Here is a 13,609-nt window from a genome sequence, read left to right on the forward strand (position 1 = left end):
TGATGTTCTGAATCTCTACGGTTTTGTGAATTGCATCAGAGATTGTACTATTGGTCTTTTTGTGCAAAACTGTTATCTGTAGAATTTTCTCGGCAGGAATGTTCCGTCTTGGTCCGTGTGCAACGCTGTTTTGCTTCCGTCCGTCGCGGACGTGTGCGTGTCGCTGCGCGGTTTTCTCTTCACTTTTTGACGGCCATGCATGTAACTCATGAGCTGGAGCTCTTCCCCGAATATAGTGTGACGCAGATGCTTTTCACGGATGTGAAAAACGCCGCGGCCCTGAGGAAAAGTGCGATGGAGGGCCAGATAAACGGCGCCTTGATCAATCCGGCCATGGTGAGAGCGCTGTCGGCCGATTCTGCGTCAGCCAGGCGGCCGCTTTCTCTAAAAGTCCGAATTTCCCCACAGCTCGTGGATCCCTTCCAAGCGCTGGTGGCCGCAAACAAGGCTGTCCACCTGCAGAAGGCTGGCAAGATGAAGACCAGAAGCCTCCTCTCTGAAATCATCTTTAATCTCTCGCCCACGAACAACGTGAGTGACTCGCCTGCAGCGACGTCCTTATCCAGACTTACAGTCAGTAGTTACAGGGCCAGTCCCCCCCGGAGACACTCAGGGTTAAGTGTCTTGCTCAGGGACACAATGGTAGTAAGTGGGGTTTGAACCTGGGTCTGCTGGTGACCAGTCTGGTAAAGATTTCAGAAGCGTTCCGGAGGTTTGGCATGTCGGACGGAGACGGCGCTGTGCACGTAGTCACGGTTCATCCCAGAGAGGACATGTCCGACGTGGACACCATCCTGGCCAGAGTGGAAGGTCGGCAGGTTCCTGTGGGAGAGATCTCCACCTTCACCGACGTCCCCGGGATAAAGAAGGTGGGCCGGCGCCGGCGCCGCAGCAGCCGGAGTTCCAACCGACCTGCTGTCGTGGGTTAATGCAGCGTGTCTGTCTTCTGTTTCAGCTGTACAAGGTCACCCCTTCGGAAGAGAAGTGTGGGAGTCTCCTGGAGGCCGTGGTCTGTCGGATGGCCGTGAAAGATGTTGTGTAGTCCTGGCACAAGAGGACTGTGCTTTCTATAATATGTATATATATCTTTTCCAAATGTATACATCACACAAGTGAGATCAGAGAAAAAGTCCACTCCATGTGTTGCCTATAAAAACCCATCAAACGCTCGCATTTCAGCATTTTGTGTTGTTTTATTTTTTAATGCCCTTTACATTAATATGCAGCGCCTGCACATATAATAAAAAGTTCTCTGTCAATACATTTGGTCCATGTGATGCTTATTACTTAGTTTTTCTGAGCAAAATGGAATTAAAAAATGTAGACTACAGCTATTTATATTTCTCAGGCACCTGAGAAGGTCAGCTCTACCACAATGGCACGTTCTGAGAGATTTCTGATTATTCCATTCTTAATGGAACCTGGACTAGAACTGATATCACCGGATCAGTTCCTGCTTCCATTTCAACACGAACGTCTTACTTTCTCCATTCGTCTGGTTTGTGGTTCTCTAATCATGGCGGCGAAATCTCTGAAGTCGGGGTCAGAGGGCAGAGCTGAAGGTGCCTGGAAGTGTGGGGACTCAGTCCGGGAAGTTGGCGAGCTCGTCCTTGCCGATGTTTCCTCCGCTCAAGATGACCACAGCGCTCTTCCCGGCGAGGTCGGGTATTTTGTGGTTAACGACGGCAGCGAAGCCGGCAGATCCCGAAGCCTCGACCAGGAAGCCGGAGTTGTACAAGGTCGACACGGCCTTCTTGATCTCCTCGTCGCTCACCAGCACGATCCCCTCGACGAACTTCTGACACAGCTGGAAGGGGAGGGCTCCTGGTACACAACACACACCACGGCATCAGAACCCGGTACCGGCCAGCCCGACCGATACAATCGCATCAGAGTCAACTTTTGATGTAAAAGGTGGAGCGGATACCAGCGGAGGGTGGTGCCAGTCCTGAAGCGATGCTCTTGGCGTCCATGCCCACCGGCTTCTTCTCAACAAAGCTCCGGTACATGGTGCACGCTGTTGGATGGAGCGCTTTGCGTTAAGAAGGGTCGGTGGATCGCGAATGTGTCGCGGGCGCGGCAGCGATGGGGTGTCACCTCCTTCTGGCTCCACTCCGTAGATCCTGGTGTGCGCGCGTCCCGAGAGCTTGATGGCGGCGGCCACGCCGGCTAGTAACCCACCTCCTCCACAGCACACGACCACCACGTCCGGACTGGGCATCGCGTCCAAGATTTCGAAGCCTATGCTACGCAGCGGACAGAAAACCTGTTACCAGCACAGTAGTCGCATCAATAGTTAAGCGCATTTGGTTTAATGACGGGCATCTTCTACCTTGCGTGCCCCGCAATCAAGTCAAGGTCATCGTACGAATGCAGAAGAGTCATGTTGTCCTGTTCGACGCACCGGTTCACCACGTTCATCAAGGCGGACGTGGGCACGCGTTCCACCGCTATTCCAAAGCTCTGTCGATAAAGAAGGCTGTTAAAACGCGCGCAGACTGTGCCCGTGACCTGCCGAATACGTAACTTACTTGTATTAATACAGATCTGGATATTGGGGCGGAGTCAGGCATGACCACTTTCCCTTCGGATCCGTAGTGTTTAGCAGCGAAAGAAAAGGCCTTCCCATAGTTCCCCGCAGACATGGTCACGAAGCGGCCACCTCCTGGTCTCCGGGCAAACTGATTGGCAACCCCTCTTATTTTAAAAGAACCTGTCCAGCCCCAAAGCGAGCGTGATCGTGAATAAAGATCCGATAGGTGTCGCCACGGCGTGTCAGGCGTAACCCACCGGTCCTCTGCATGTTCTCCAGCTTGAGGTGCACGTCGCAGGTACTGTCGAGGGGCAGCGTGGTTCGGCTCCAGGGGACGATGGGCGTGTCGACCACACCCAGCGGGCTGGACCTCACCGTCTCCCTGGCCGCTTTCAGCATCTCCAGGGTGATACGGTCCACATCCACCATTCTGCAAAACAGTGATCTGCTAGGACAAGGCGCAATAGTCGCAACAGCATTAAGACTCAATTTCACAGGCGTGGGTTAACACAGGCGTGGGTTAAACTAAATCAGTTTACAGGCACAGGCATGGATTAACACAGACGTGGGTTAACACAGGCGTGGGTTAACACAGGCGTGGGTTAAACTAAACCCGTTTACAGGCACAGGTGTGGGTTAACACAGACGTGGGTTAAACTAAATCAGTTTACAGGCACAGGCGTGGGTTAACACAGACGTGGGTTAAACTAAATCAGTTTACAGGCACAGGCGTGGGTTAACACAGACGTGGGTTAATCTAAACCCGTTTACAGGCACAGGTGTGGGTTAAAACAGGCGTGGGTTAAACTAAACCCGTTTACAGGCACAGGTGTGTAAAGCCTCTGTGTTGGTTTACACCACAATGCAGAACAAAGGGATGAATTCAGAAGGGTGATTTCTGTTCACACTCATGCAACTTGGGCTGCAACCCTCTCGTTTCCCTCTCCGCACGGACGCAAACAATGTAAATATATTTGAAAATGATTTATTAATATGTTTAAAAAAAAAAAAAAAAACAGCGTTTCGCAGATTATTATTTCATAGCTGCTGCAAAAGTTAAACCGTACCTGCCAGACTGGTACAGCTTTAGTAAGTTGAATTTCTCGGCAAATCGAGTTACCTGCTTTTCTACTCACGTTGTTTTTCGACCCGCGACTTCTGCCCCCGGTCCAAAAGTTAACCTGGAAGAACGAGAAAAACAACAGCCCGGCGGACCCGTTACCTCTCCGGTCACGTGTTTCTGGCCGGACGTGTTTACGCGCCGGACTACAAACATGGCGGCGCCCACCGCTCGGTGTGGATCGCTCCCGCAGACTGTAGGCTTGTGCGTGTACTTGTGAGCCAGGATGGGCGCGGTCAGACATGTCGTGTGCGCGATGTCCGGCGGGGTCGACAGCTCCGTCGCGGCTTTGTTATTAAAGCGGAGAGGTAGGAGGAACGGGGCTTATCTGATGTGTCCCCGCGTGTGTCCCCACGTGTGTCCCCGCAGCCTGACCCTCTGCTTGCCTTGTTAAGGGTACCGCGTGACCGGGGTGTTCATGAGGAACTGGGACTCCCTGGACGAGGGCGGGGTGTGCGCCGCGGAGAGGGACTGCGGGGACGCGCACAGGGTGTCGCGGTCCCTGGGCGTCCCCTTCCACCAGGTGTCCTACGTGAAGGAGTTCTGGCACGACGTGTTCAGGTAACCTGGTGCCGCCGATGGCCCTCGCCGCGGGACCGCTTTCTAATCCCCTTCTCCGCAGTCGGTTGCTACAGGAATACCAGCAGGGCAGGACACCGAATCCCGACATAATCTGCAACAAGCTCATCAAATTTGAACATTTTCACAAGTACGCGCTCAACACGTTGGGTAAGTGAGGTCAATCCAGACCTGAGTTCGTATTCCACTTCGCCATGAGACTTAGTGATGTTTGCACGTCTTGACGCTGCAGGGGCGGATGCCGTAGCGACCGGCCACTACGCCAGGACTAATCAAGAAGATGAGGACGTCTTCCGGCAGATGCACATCCCTCGTCCGCAGACCCTCTTCAGAGATCGCTTTGAGATCAGAAACCGTAAACATTCACTCTCAAACGGCCCTGCCTAAAATGTACTTTTTCTTCAGCTGATGGTGACCGGGGTGTTCCCTCTTTTGAAGCGGTGAGACTGTTCCAGGGCGCTGATCGCTTGAAGGACCAGACATTTTTCCTCAGCCAAATCCCTCAGGATGCCCTGCGGAGGACAATTTTCCCCTTGGCTGGTCTCACAAAAGACTTTGTGAAAAAAATCGCTGCTGAGGCAGGATTTCAACATGTCCTGAAAAAGAAAGAGGTATCCCTCAAAATTCCATTGACCCGCCTACTAGTTCAATTTCCTGCTTGTCATCTAGATGATGATGATGATGAGGATGCTTTCTGGGTTTCCTCTAAATTATTATTTTTTTTTTTATTATCAACTTAATGTGTATAATTTAATATTTTTTTGCATAAATGCAGTATTGGTGGCCTGTGTAACTATATTACACTTTATACCGTGTATATTGTTATATTGACATTAAACCTCTCTTAAATGCTTTATTAATGTGTTTCGATAGAGCATGGGAATCTGCTTCATTGGGGAGAGGAAGTTTGAGGATTTCATCCTTCAGGTTTGGTATTTTATGTCTATTGTTTTCTATGAATGAATCTGTTGTCTGTATTTGAAATGTCTTTTCTATACATGTTGGCAGTATCTGGAGCCTAAACCAGGGAACTTCGTGTCTATAGAAGATGGGAAGGTCATGGGGGAACACAAAGGTTAAAAAAAAAAAATAATAATAATAATTACATAATGTCTGTAATGTTTCATTATGGTTTCATTGAAATGTGCCTCCTGACAGGCTGGTTTACCTTCACACTGGGACAGAGGGCCAGAATCGGTGGACAGAAAGATCCCTGGTTTGTTGTGGACAAAGACATCAACACTAGTGAAATATTTATAGTGCGTGCAAACATTTTTTTTTTCCAAACGATATGTCATCAATGTGATTAAATCATTGTTCTAATCGTCCTTTGTCAAACACCTCAGGCGCCCACTACTAACCACCCGGCGCTTTTACGGGACACGCTGAGGACCGACCGCTTCCACTGGATTGCAGAAGAGCCGCCGGCCGAACTGATCAAAACAAAAATGATGGAATGCCACTTCCGCTTCATTCACCAGATGCCTCTGAGTGAGTCTTCAACAGCACGTCCTGAGACAGAAGACACCTGTGTGTTTGTTTGGTATTAAGACGTTGTTGTCTTACAGCGCCATGCACCGTGACGCTGAATCAAGATGGATCCGTCTGGGTGGTGGCTTCGCAGCCACTCAGAGCCCTGACGCCTGGCCAGGTATGACTGAGGACTAAGACGTAGACTACCATTCTTTATTTGAAGAATCTAATAAATCACATATGTTTTATCATAAGAACACAAAGTATGTTTCACAAATCAGATTCTTTCAGAAATCAGAATCAGTTGGCATCAGTATAAAATGTGTGAGGCAATTTTTGGCTGGTTAATCTACTTCAATACCATTAAGTCCCTTTTTTACCTACTTAACATAATTAAATAGATTTAAAATTGTTAATTAAATCAAATGTGGTGTGTGTGTGTGTGTGTGTGTGTATATGTATATACATACACACACACACACACACACACACACAATACAGGCCAAAAGTTTGGACACACCTTTTCATTCAATGTGTTTTCTTTATTTTCATGACCTTTTTAGTTGGTAGATTCTCACTGAAGGCACCAAAACTATGAATGAACACACGTGGAGTTATGTACTTAACAAAAAAGGTGAAATAACTGAAAACATGTTATTATACGTGTGTGTGTGTGTAATATATATAATCACATTACACATTATATTCTAGTTTCTTCAAAACCGCCGCCCTTTGCTCTGATTACTGCTTTGAACACTCTTGGCATTCTCTCGATGAGCTTCAAGAGGTTGTCACCTGAAATGGTTTTCCAACAGTCTTGAAGGAGTTCCCAGAGGTGTTTAGCACTTGTTGGCCCCTTTGCTTTCACTCTGCGGTCCAGCTCACCCCAAACCATCTGGACTGGGTTCAGGTCCGGTGACTGTGGAGGTCAGGTCTCCACTTTTTGTTAAGTACATAACTCCACATGTGTTCATTCATAGTTTTGATGCCTTCAGTGTGTGTGTGCTTTTGTGTGTGTGTGTGTGTGTGTGTGTGTGTGTGTGTGTGTGTGTGTGTGTGTGTGTGTGAGAGAGAAATTAAATAATTTTTTCTCCTGACCATTATGAATCTAAGCCATTTGTCTGTTCGTTTTATTGATGTCTGTGTGTCCCCAGTTTGCGGTTCTCTATAAAGGAGATGAGTGCCTGGGCAGTGGCAAGATCACGAGGCTCGGGCCCAGTGAGCACACTCTTCAGCAGGGCCGAAAGCGTCTCGGTGGAGCCCCACCTGATACGGAGACTCGCAGCCCATAGTTTTCCCCCAGGACTGTTGCTGGAACACTCTGTCTGGATACAAAACAGCCAACTGTTGTTACTTGTGGGTCAGCCTCATTTCTTGAGCCAGTATGATGTAATGATGTACGTTACAATTTCACTGTTGATTCACAGTTTAGTTTTGGGGAACCTGAAAGTGCCGGATGTTAAAATGACATCTTTGGTGATGCATCAGGAGGAGGTTTCAGAGTGATTAAGGGTTTTGTAACCCTCAGTGAGCAGTGGGCACTCATGAAAGGCGCATGGGTAGCAGTGTGTGGGGACGGTACCTTGATCAAGGGCACCTCAGGTGGCACCTTGGCTGTTCGGTTATCAGTCTGCTTCCGTAGCCGCTCGGCCACCACTGTTTGCTTGAGGGGGTCTCAGGAGGCGTACCACTCCTCACCATCCAGCACTGATCAGTATAGCTGTGTGAATGTCATGTACACAAACGTCTGGCAAGAATCTTACTCACATTAAATCATTAACATGTCGCAAATCTTTGATATGCAGACAGTTTGGTGCACAAAAGCACACTGAAATGTTTTAAAATACTTAACTTGACTGGTGACTGGTTTGCAGAATCAAATGAGAGGAGGTCTGTTGTAAATACTGCAAATAGTTTTTAAATCTGGATTTTATGGTGTCAAATAAACAAAATGTCTTTCACTCTGTGTCTGTCACACAGTAAGTAAAACTGGTGTAAAAATCAGTCTGTGGCTTCAGTGGACACTCGAGTTTGGGTTGTAGATCCACTCACGTTTGCAACACTCCCATCTTTAACATTTTCAACAATAACAGCATCACACATTATTACTATAATATTACATATCAAGGATTCCTACGTACAATTATGACATCCGCGTGTTTGCTGTGAGACGTTTATCATTAAGAAACATAACCCTGGTTATAAAGTGTAATTACGTCTGCGTTAATGAGTCCAGCGTCCACGTGTTGCGGGAGGTCAGCTGGCCGGTTCTGAATGAAGGGCGCAGCGCCTCCTGTCGGCCGGTAGGTGGCGGCAGAGACCCGCGGTCTCGGGGTCAACCGCAGGTGGGGTCACGTCCGTAAAAGTAGAGCGGGACGAATCCCGGCGAATCTGTACAGAAAAACAATTAAAGACGACCAAGGTGCTGCACAAACCTTTAATTCTTCAAAGAATAATTATAATTACATTTGTGTTGTATATTAGCCCTGCGTATTTCATTATATGCGCCCTTGTGTCTATAAAGTGTTATATGCAATATGAAAATTCGTTGTTGTTGTTTGTTTGTGACGTCACGCCAGCTGTTTGTTGATTGGCTGCCCTCCAGGTAAACAGTGAATCTCTTCTCGTCTTAAGTTCTTATCCACCCACTATGGGCTCGACTATGCGGTTGCTACTAGTAGTAAAGTAAACGTTACGCATCGGTCGAGTGACCGCAGTGTCGGTGTAAATAAAAAAAAAAATTGTTTAATTTTTGCAGAATTTAAAGTCGATTTAAAGTCCGGTTTATTACGCGTTACTGGCGGAGGGAGAGAGCGCCTGTCCGGGTTTATATGCTAATGACCGGCGGAGGAGGGGAGCCGCGCCGCGCCGCGACTCGGAGCCATTTTGGAGTCATTTAAAAGAAACTTTCCGCGGAATAATGACACCGCCGCGCCGCTCCGCTCCGCGGGGATGACGGGATAAGAAACCAGCCGCGCGGGGAAAGTCGCCATGAAGTTTAAAAGAAAGGCGCCGTGTCGGCGGAGGAAGAGTTGATTTGATTTTAATTTTTAATTGTCTTTTTTTTTTTCTTTCTCGGAGAGGATCCCCTCCAGGTGCTACATGAAGTTGCGGGGTTTTATGGCACGCTGAAGAGCATGGAGGTGCGCTGGCTCTGGATGAACCTCGTCCTCTGCGCGCCCCTGCTGGGGCTGCGCGTCCCGGACGCCCCGCTCCCGGCCACCGTGCTGGCGAACCTGTCCCTGGGCCCGGGCTGGACGTACCGCCTGGACAGGACGCCCGTGTACCTGCGGGACGTGGTGAGCGTGGGCCGGCGGGACGGCGTGGTGAGCGCGTCGCGGTGCGCGCTCCTGCCCCGGAGCCCGGCGCCGCTCCGCGTCCGAGCGGACTGCGTGGACTCTGGCGGCTCCGCGCTGTGGCGCCTGGACGTGTTCGCGCGCGGACCGACGTGCGTCGCGAAGACCGTTTACCTGGACCTGGCGGTCCGGTCCGGGCGGGATCTGCCCGCGTCCGTGAAAAGCTCCTTTCCGGAACTCTCGTGTCCCGACAGCGACGGGAGCGCGACCGTGAGCGCCGAGCGGCGGGACGCGGCGTTCCGCTGCACCCTGCGCCGCCGCCGCCTCCGGCGCGCCGCCGGCTCCCCGCTGACCTTCCAGCTGCCCTCCTACCAGGTGGCCGTGCCCGAGAACGAGCCGGCGGGGACGCGCGTCATCACCGTGAAGGCCACCGACGCGGACGGCGGCGACTCGGGCCCGGTCGAGTACGCCATCGAGGCGCTGTTCGACAGCCGCTCCAGCGACTTCTTCCACGTGGACCCGCGCACGGGCAGCATCGAGACCGCGCAGCCGCTGGACCGGGAGGTGAAGGACACGCACATCTTCAAAATCACGGCCACGGACGGGAGCGCGCCGCGGAGGACCGCCACGTCCTTCATCACCATCACCGTCAGCGACACCAACGACCACGGGCCCGTGTTCGAGCAGACCGAGTACAAGGTCACGGTCCGGGAGAACGTGGAGGTGGGCTTCGAGGTCATCACCGTCAGGGCCACGGACGGCGACGCCCCCTCCAACGCCAACATGGTCTACAAGATCTTGAACGGCGACGGCGCCAACTCGCTGTTCGAGATCGACCCCCGAAACGGCCTGGTGAAAACCCGCGTGCGCCCCGACAGGGAGTCCGCGTCCTTTTACAGGCTGATCGTAGAAGCCAACGATCAGGGCAAAAACCCGGGCCCCCGCAGCGCCACCGCCGCGGTCCTCATAACGGTGGAGGACGAGAACGACAACTACCCCCAGTTCAGCGAGGCCAAGTACGAGGTGCAGGTGCCCGAGAACGTGGCCGTCCACACCACCGTGGCCCGGGTGGAGGCCGCCGACAGGGATGAGGGCAACAACGCCAAAGTGCACTACAGCATCATCAGCGGCAACGTCAAGGGCCAGTTCTACATCCACTCCCTCACCGGCGTCATCGACGTCATCAACCCGCTGGACTACGAGACGAACCGCGACTACACGCTGCGCGTCAAGGCTCAGGACGGCGGCCGGCCGCCGCTCATGAACAACACCGGCAAGGTGGTGATCCAGGTGGTGGACGTGAACGACAACGCGCCCATGTTCGTCAGCACGCCCTTCCAGGCCACCGTGCTGGAGAACGTGCCGCTCGGCTACTCCGTCATCCACATCCAAGCCATCGACGCCGACTCGGGGGACAACGCCCGCCTGGACTACGCGCTCACCGACACGCCGCCGGCCTTCCCGTTCACCATCAACAACAGCACCGGCTGGGTGACGGTCGGCGCCGAGCTGGACAGAGAAACCACCGAGTTCTACACCTTCGGCGTGGAGGCGAGGGACAACGGCGTCCCCGTCATGTCCTCCTCCGCCAGCGTCAGCATCACCGTGCTGGACGTGAACGACAACATCCCGGAGTTCACCGAGAAGGTGTACTCGCTGAAGATCAACGAGGACGCGGTGGTGGGGACGAGCGTCCTGACGGTGACCGCCGTGGACCGGGACGTCAACAGCGTGGTGACGTACCAGATCTCCAGCGGCAACACGCGCAACCGCTTCGCCATCACCAGCCAGAGCGGCGGCGGCCTCGTCACCCTGGCGCTGCCGCTGGACTACAAGCAGGAGAGACAGTACGTCCTGACGGTGACGGCGTCGGACGGGACGCGCTACGACGCGGCGCAGGTCTTCATCAACGTCACCGACGCCAACACGCACAGGCCGGTGTTCCAAAGCGCCAACTACCAGGTGATGATCCGAGAGGACAAACCCGTCGGTTCCACCGTGGTGGTGATCAGCGCCACCGACGAGGACACGGGCGAGAACGCCCGCATCACCTACGCCATGGAGGACAACGTGCCGCAGTTCAGGATCGACCCGGACGCGGGCACCATCACCACGCAGATGGCCATCGACTACGAGGACCAGGCGTCCTACACGCTCGCCATCGTCGCCCGCGACAACGGCATTCCGCAGAAATCCGACACCACGTACGTGGAGATCATCGTCCTGGACGCCAACGACAACGCCCCGCAGTTCAGCCGGGAGAAGTACTCCGGCACCGTCTTCGAGGACGCGCCCACCTACACCAGCGTCCTCCAGATCTCGGCTTCGGACCGCGACTCGGGCCCCAACGGGAGGCTGATCTACACCTTTCAGGACGGGGACGACGGGGACGGGGACTTCCAGATCGAGCAGTACTCCGGCATCATCCGGACGGCGCGGAAGCTGGACAGAGAGAACATGGCCGTGTATAATTTGAAGGCCTTCGCCGTGGACAACGGAGTCCCCCGCCTGAAAGCTGCCGTGGACGTTCAGATATCGGTGTTGGACATAAACGACAACGCGCCGGTGTTTGAGAAAGACGTTCTGGACATTTACGTGAAGGAGAACAGCCCGGTGGACTCCGTGGTGGCGCGGATCTTGGCCCACGACCCGGACGAGGGGACCAACGCGCAGATCATGTATCAGATTGTGGAAGGTAACGTTCCCGAGGTCTTCGACCTGGACATCTTCAGCGGGGACCTGAAGGCCCTCACCGAGCTGGACTACGAGTCCAAAACCGAGTACGTGATCGTGGTCCAGGCCACCTCCGCCCCGCTGGTCAGCCGGGCCACCGTGCACGTCCACCTGGTGGACGTCAACGACAACCCGCCGGTCCTGCAGGACTTCGAGATCATCTTCAACAACTACGTCACCAACAAGTCCAACAGCTTCCCGTCCGGGGTCATCGGCAGGGTCCCCGCGCACGACCCCGACGTGTCGGATAAGCTGCGGTACGGCTTCGCCGAGGGAAACGAGCTCGGCCTCCTGGTCCTGGACCCGGACACCGGCGAGCTGAAGCTGAGCGGGGCCCTGGACAACAACCGTCCCCTGGAGGCCACCATGAAGATGTCCGTCTCAGGTACGTGGAAGAAGTCGGTTTTTGGGTTAATGAACGCCGCGGCGGCTCCCTGGCGGCGGCTCGGATGACTGATGCGTATTTCGCTGCTGTTGTGCGTAACGTTACAGGAATGTGCGTTCGGGGGGGTCAATCATTACTGGCGGCGCGGCGGAGACGTTTATTAACCGCTGCTCTGCTCTCGGCCCTCAAAATGGCATCGTCTTCTCCGATCACGGACCATGACACACACACACTCACACACACACACATGTATGTATACACACACACACACACACACATACAAGGTTTCTCCGTCCTTGTTTACCTCCTTCTCTCTACTCGGTTTCCTTTTTATTTGTTCTTTAATCTCGCGGTCGTGTTACGACCCCGTAGGCTTTTATTAACCGGTCGAGCGTGGAAACGCGGGTGGAAATTTGAATGCCGTTTCCACGCCGTGGGAATACAGTTTATATGTGGATCACGTCTCCCGTAGTGGCTGTATGTATAACGTGTAATTCCGTAAAGACACGAATGCCTGTTGTCAGCCATCTGTTGCTGTTGCCACCCCAGTGCAGTACGGCCTTCATCACACACACACACACACACAAACACACACACACACTCACACACACACACACACTTATACACAAACACACACACACACACTCACACACACACTTATACACAAACACTCACACACACACATACACATACACACACTCACACACACACACTTATACACAAACACTCACACACACACACACACACACTTACACACACACACACTCACACACACACTCACACACACTCACACACACACACTCACACACACACACACACACTCACACACACACTTATACACAAACACTCACACACACACATACACACACTCACACACACACACACACTCACACACACACTTATACACAAACACTCACACACACTCATACACACACACACACTTATACACAAACACTCACACACACACATACACACACTCACACACCCACACACTTATACTCATACACACACGCACACACAACCCACACGCAACACAAACACACACACTCACACACACACTTATACTCATACACTCACACACACACACACTCACACACACCGACTCACACACTCACACACACCCACACACACCACACACCACCCACTCACACACCCATGTCAGATGTTAGGTAATCATTAACGTTGGCTGTGTGACCTTTCAACCCCAGGCTCAGGGGGAAGGGCCCTCGGGGGACCAGTGTCTGAGGACATGTCTGTTAATGAAATACGGTGTTTCGCTGGAGCCGCGGACTCCGCCGAACAGTACGGAGGTTTGCGTGTTTCGTAACATGCAAATCCAAAATTTGCGGTGGCAGAAAACAACACGCTCCAGTATATTTATTTACCGTCTGGAGGTAAACAAAAATTCCGAGCGCACCCATCTAGCCGCCCGTCAAAGGGGATGTTAACACGGTAGTCATGACAACGGCCTGTCTCCCTTACAGAAACAG

General features: G+C 52.7%; 4 protein-coding genes and 1 long non-coding RNA gene across 13 annotated transcripts in view; 3 read left to right on the plus strand and 2 right to left on the minus strand.

Moving 5' to 3' along the window:
• The first annotated feature begins 133 nt into the window (after positions 1-133).
• tprkb (Tp53rk binding protein) lies at positions 134-1,263 on the plus strand. Of its 2 annotated transcripts, XM_028953859.1 has the most exons (4): positions 134-336; positions 409-531; positions 693-869; positions 956-1,263. In XM_028953859.1, the coding sequence occupies exons 1-4, from the start codon at positions 196-198 to the stop codon at positions 1,040-1,042; spliced, it is 528 nt and encodes a 175-aa protein (XP_028809692.1). In that variant the 5' UTR covers positions 134-195; the 3' UTR covers positions 1,043-1,263. The 2 variants fall into 2 exon arrangements, with proteins under 2 accessions (XP_028809692.1, XP_028809691.1); XM_028953858.1 differs by having other exon boundaries at positions 134-531.
• On the minus strand, positions 1,174-3,824 carry LOC114764322 (putative threonine dehydratase). Of its 3 annotated transcripts, none has more exons than XM_028953855.1 (7): positions 3,670-3,824; positions 2,791-2,963; positions 2,532-2,713; positions 2,333-2,463; positions 2,098-2,246; positions 1,928-2,017; positions 1,174-1,824 (listed from the first exon to the last, which is right to left on the minus strand). In XM_028953855.1, the coding sequence occupies exons 1-7, from the start codon at positions 3,807-3,809 to the stop codon at positions 1,583-1,585; spliced, it is 1,107 nt and encodes a 368-aa protein (XP_028809688.1). In that variant the 5' UTR covers positions 3,810-3,824; the 3' UTR covers positions 1,174-1,582. The 3 variants fall into 3 exon arrangements, with proteins under 3 accessions (XP_028809688.1, XP_028809689.1, XP_028809690.1); XM_028953856.1 differs by having other exon boundaries at positions 3,654-3,774; XM_028953857.1 differs by having other exon boundaries at positions 3,601-3,683.
• On the plus strand, positions 3,346-7,666 carry trmu (tRNA 5-methylaminomethyl-2-thiouridylate methyltransferase). Of its 2 annotated transcripts, none has more exons than XM_028953854.1 (11): positions 3,346-3,497; positions 4,049-4,214; positions 4,276-4,382; positions 4,465-4,587; positions 4,671-4,843; positions 5,106-5,159; positions 5,241-5,307; positions 5,391-5,491; positions 5,579-5,723; positions 5,801-5,883; positions 6,860-7,666. In XM_028953854.1, exons 2-11 carry the CDS (start codon positions 4,072-4,074, stop codon positions 6,995-6,997), a joined length of 1,134 nt encoding a protein of 377 aa, XP_028809687.1. In that variant the 5' UTR covers positions 3,346-3,497; positions 4,049-4,071; the 3' UTR covers positions 6,998-7,666. The 2 variants fall into 2 exon arrangements, with proteins under 2 accessions (XP_028809687.1, XP_028809686.1); XM_028953853.1 differs by lacking the exon at positions 3,346-3,497 and adding an exon at positions 3,776-3,961.
• On the minus strand, positions 6,714-9,638 carry LOC114764325 (uncharacterized). The gene is made up of 3 exons (XR_003742494.1): positions 9,176-9,638; positions 7,288-8,096; positions 6,714-7,030 (listed from the first exon to the last, which is right to left on the minus strand). It is a non-coding gene; the product is annotated as an uncharacterized LOC114764325 (long non-coding RNA).
• celsr1a (cadherin EGF LAG seven-pass G-type receptor 1a) overlaps positions 8,822-13,609 on the plus strand; it is a 58,097-nt gene continuing 53,309 nt past the window's right edge. For all 5 annotated transcript variants that reach the window (XM_028953849.1, XM_028953848.1, XM_028953850.1 and 2 more), the window contains exon 1: positions 8,822-12,119. In XM_028953849.1, coding sequence (XP_028809682.1) covers positions 8,843-12,119 — 3,277 coding nt within the window. In that variant the 5' untranslated portion in view covers positions 8,822-8,842. The remainder of the gene's footprint in view (positions 12,120-13,609) is intronic.

The sequence above is a fragment of the Denticeps clupeoides genome, chromosome 15 (assembly GCF_900700375.1).
Source record: "Denticeps clupeoides chromosome 15, fDenClu1.1, whole genome shotgun sequence".
Classification (NCBI taxonomy): Eukaryota; Metazoa; Chordata; class Actinopteri; order Clupeiformes; family Denticipitidae; genus Denticeps; species Denticeps clupeoides.

Bases quoted from the DNA above. Each gene is read 5' to 3' on its own strand.
- tprkb (XM_028953858.1), top strand. From the start codon at position 196: ATGCATGTAACTCATGAGCTGGAGCTCTTCCCCGAATATAGTGTGACG. The intron at 532-692 runs GTGAGTGACTCG...AGTCTGGTAAAG, and splicing joins ATCTCTCGCCCACGAACAAC to ATTTCAGAAGCGTTCCGGAG. The intron at 870-955 runs GTGGGCCGGCGC...CTTCTGTTTCAG, and splicing joins ACGTCCCCGGGATAAAGAAG to CTGTACAAGGTCACCCCTTC.
- LOC114764322 (XM_028953855.1), bottom strand. From the start codon at position 3,809: ATGTTTGTAGTCCGGCGCGTAAACACGTCCGGCCAGAAACACGTGACC. The intron at 2,964-3,669 runs GTGAGTAGAAAA...ACTGTTTTGCAG, and splicing joins GTCGCGGGTCGAAAAACAAC to AATGGTGGATGTGGACCGTA. The intron at 2,464-2,531 runs GTAAGTTACGTA...CTTTATCGACAG, and splicing joins CCAGATCTGTATTAATACAA to AGCTTTGGAATAGCGGTGGA.
- trmu (XM_028953853.1), top strand. From the start codon at position 3,880: ATGGGCGCGGTCAGACATGTCGTGTGCGCGATGTCCGGCGGGGTCGAC. The intron at 4,588-4,670 runs GTAAACATTCAC...CCTCTTTTGAAG, and splicing joins TCGCTTTGAGATCAGAAACC to CGGTGAGACTGTTCCAGGGC. The intron at 4,844-5,105 runs GTATCCCTCAAA...GTGTTTCGATAG, and splicing joins ATGTCCTGAAAAAGAAAGAG to AGCATGGGAATCTGCTTCAT.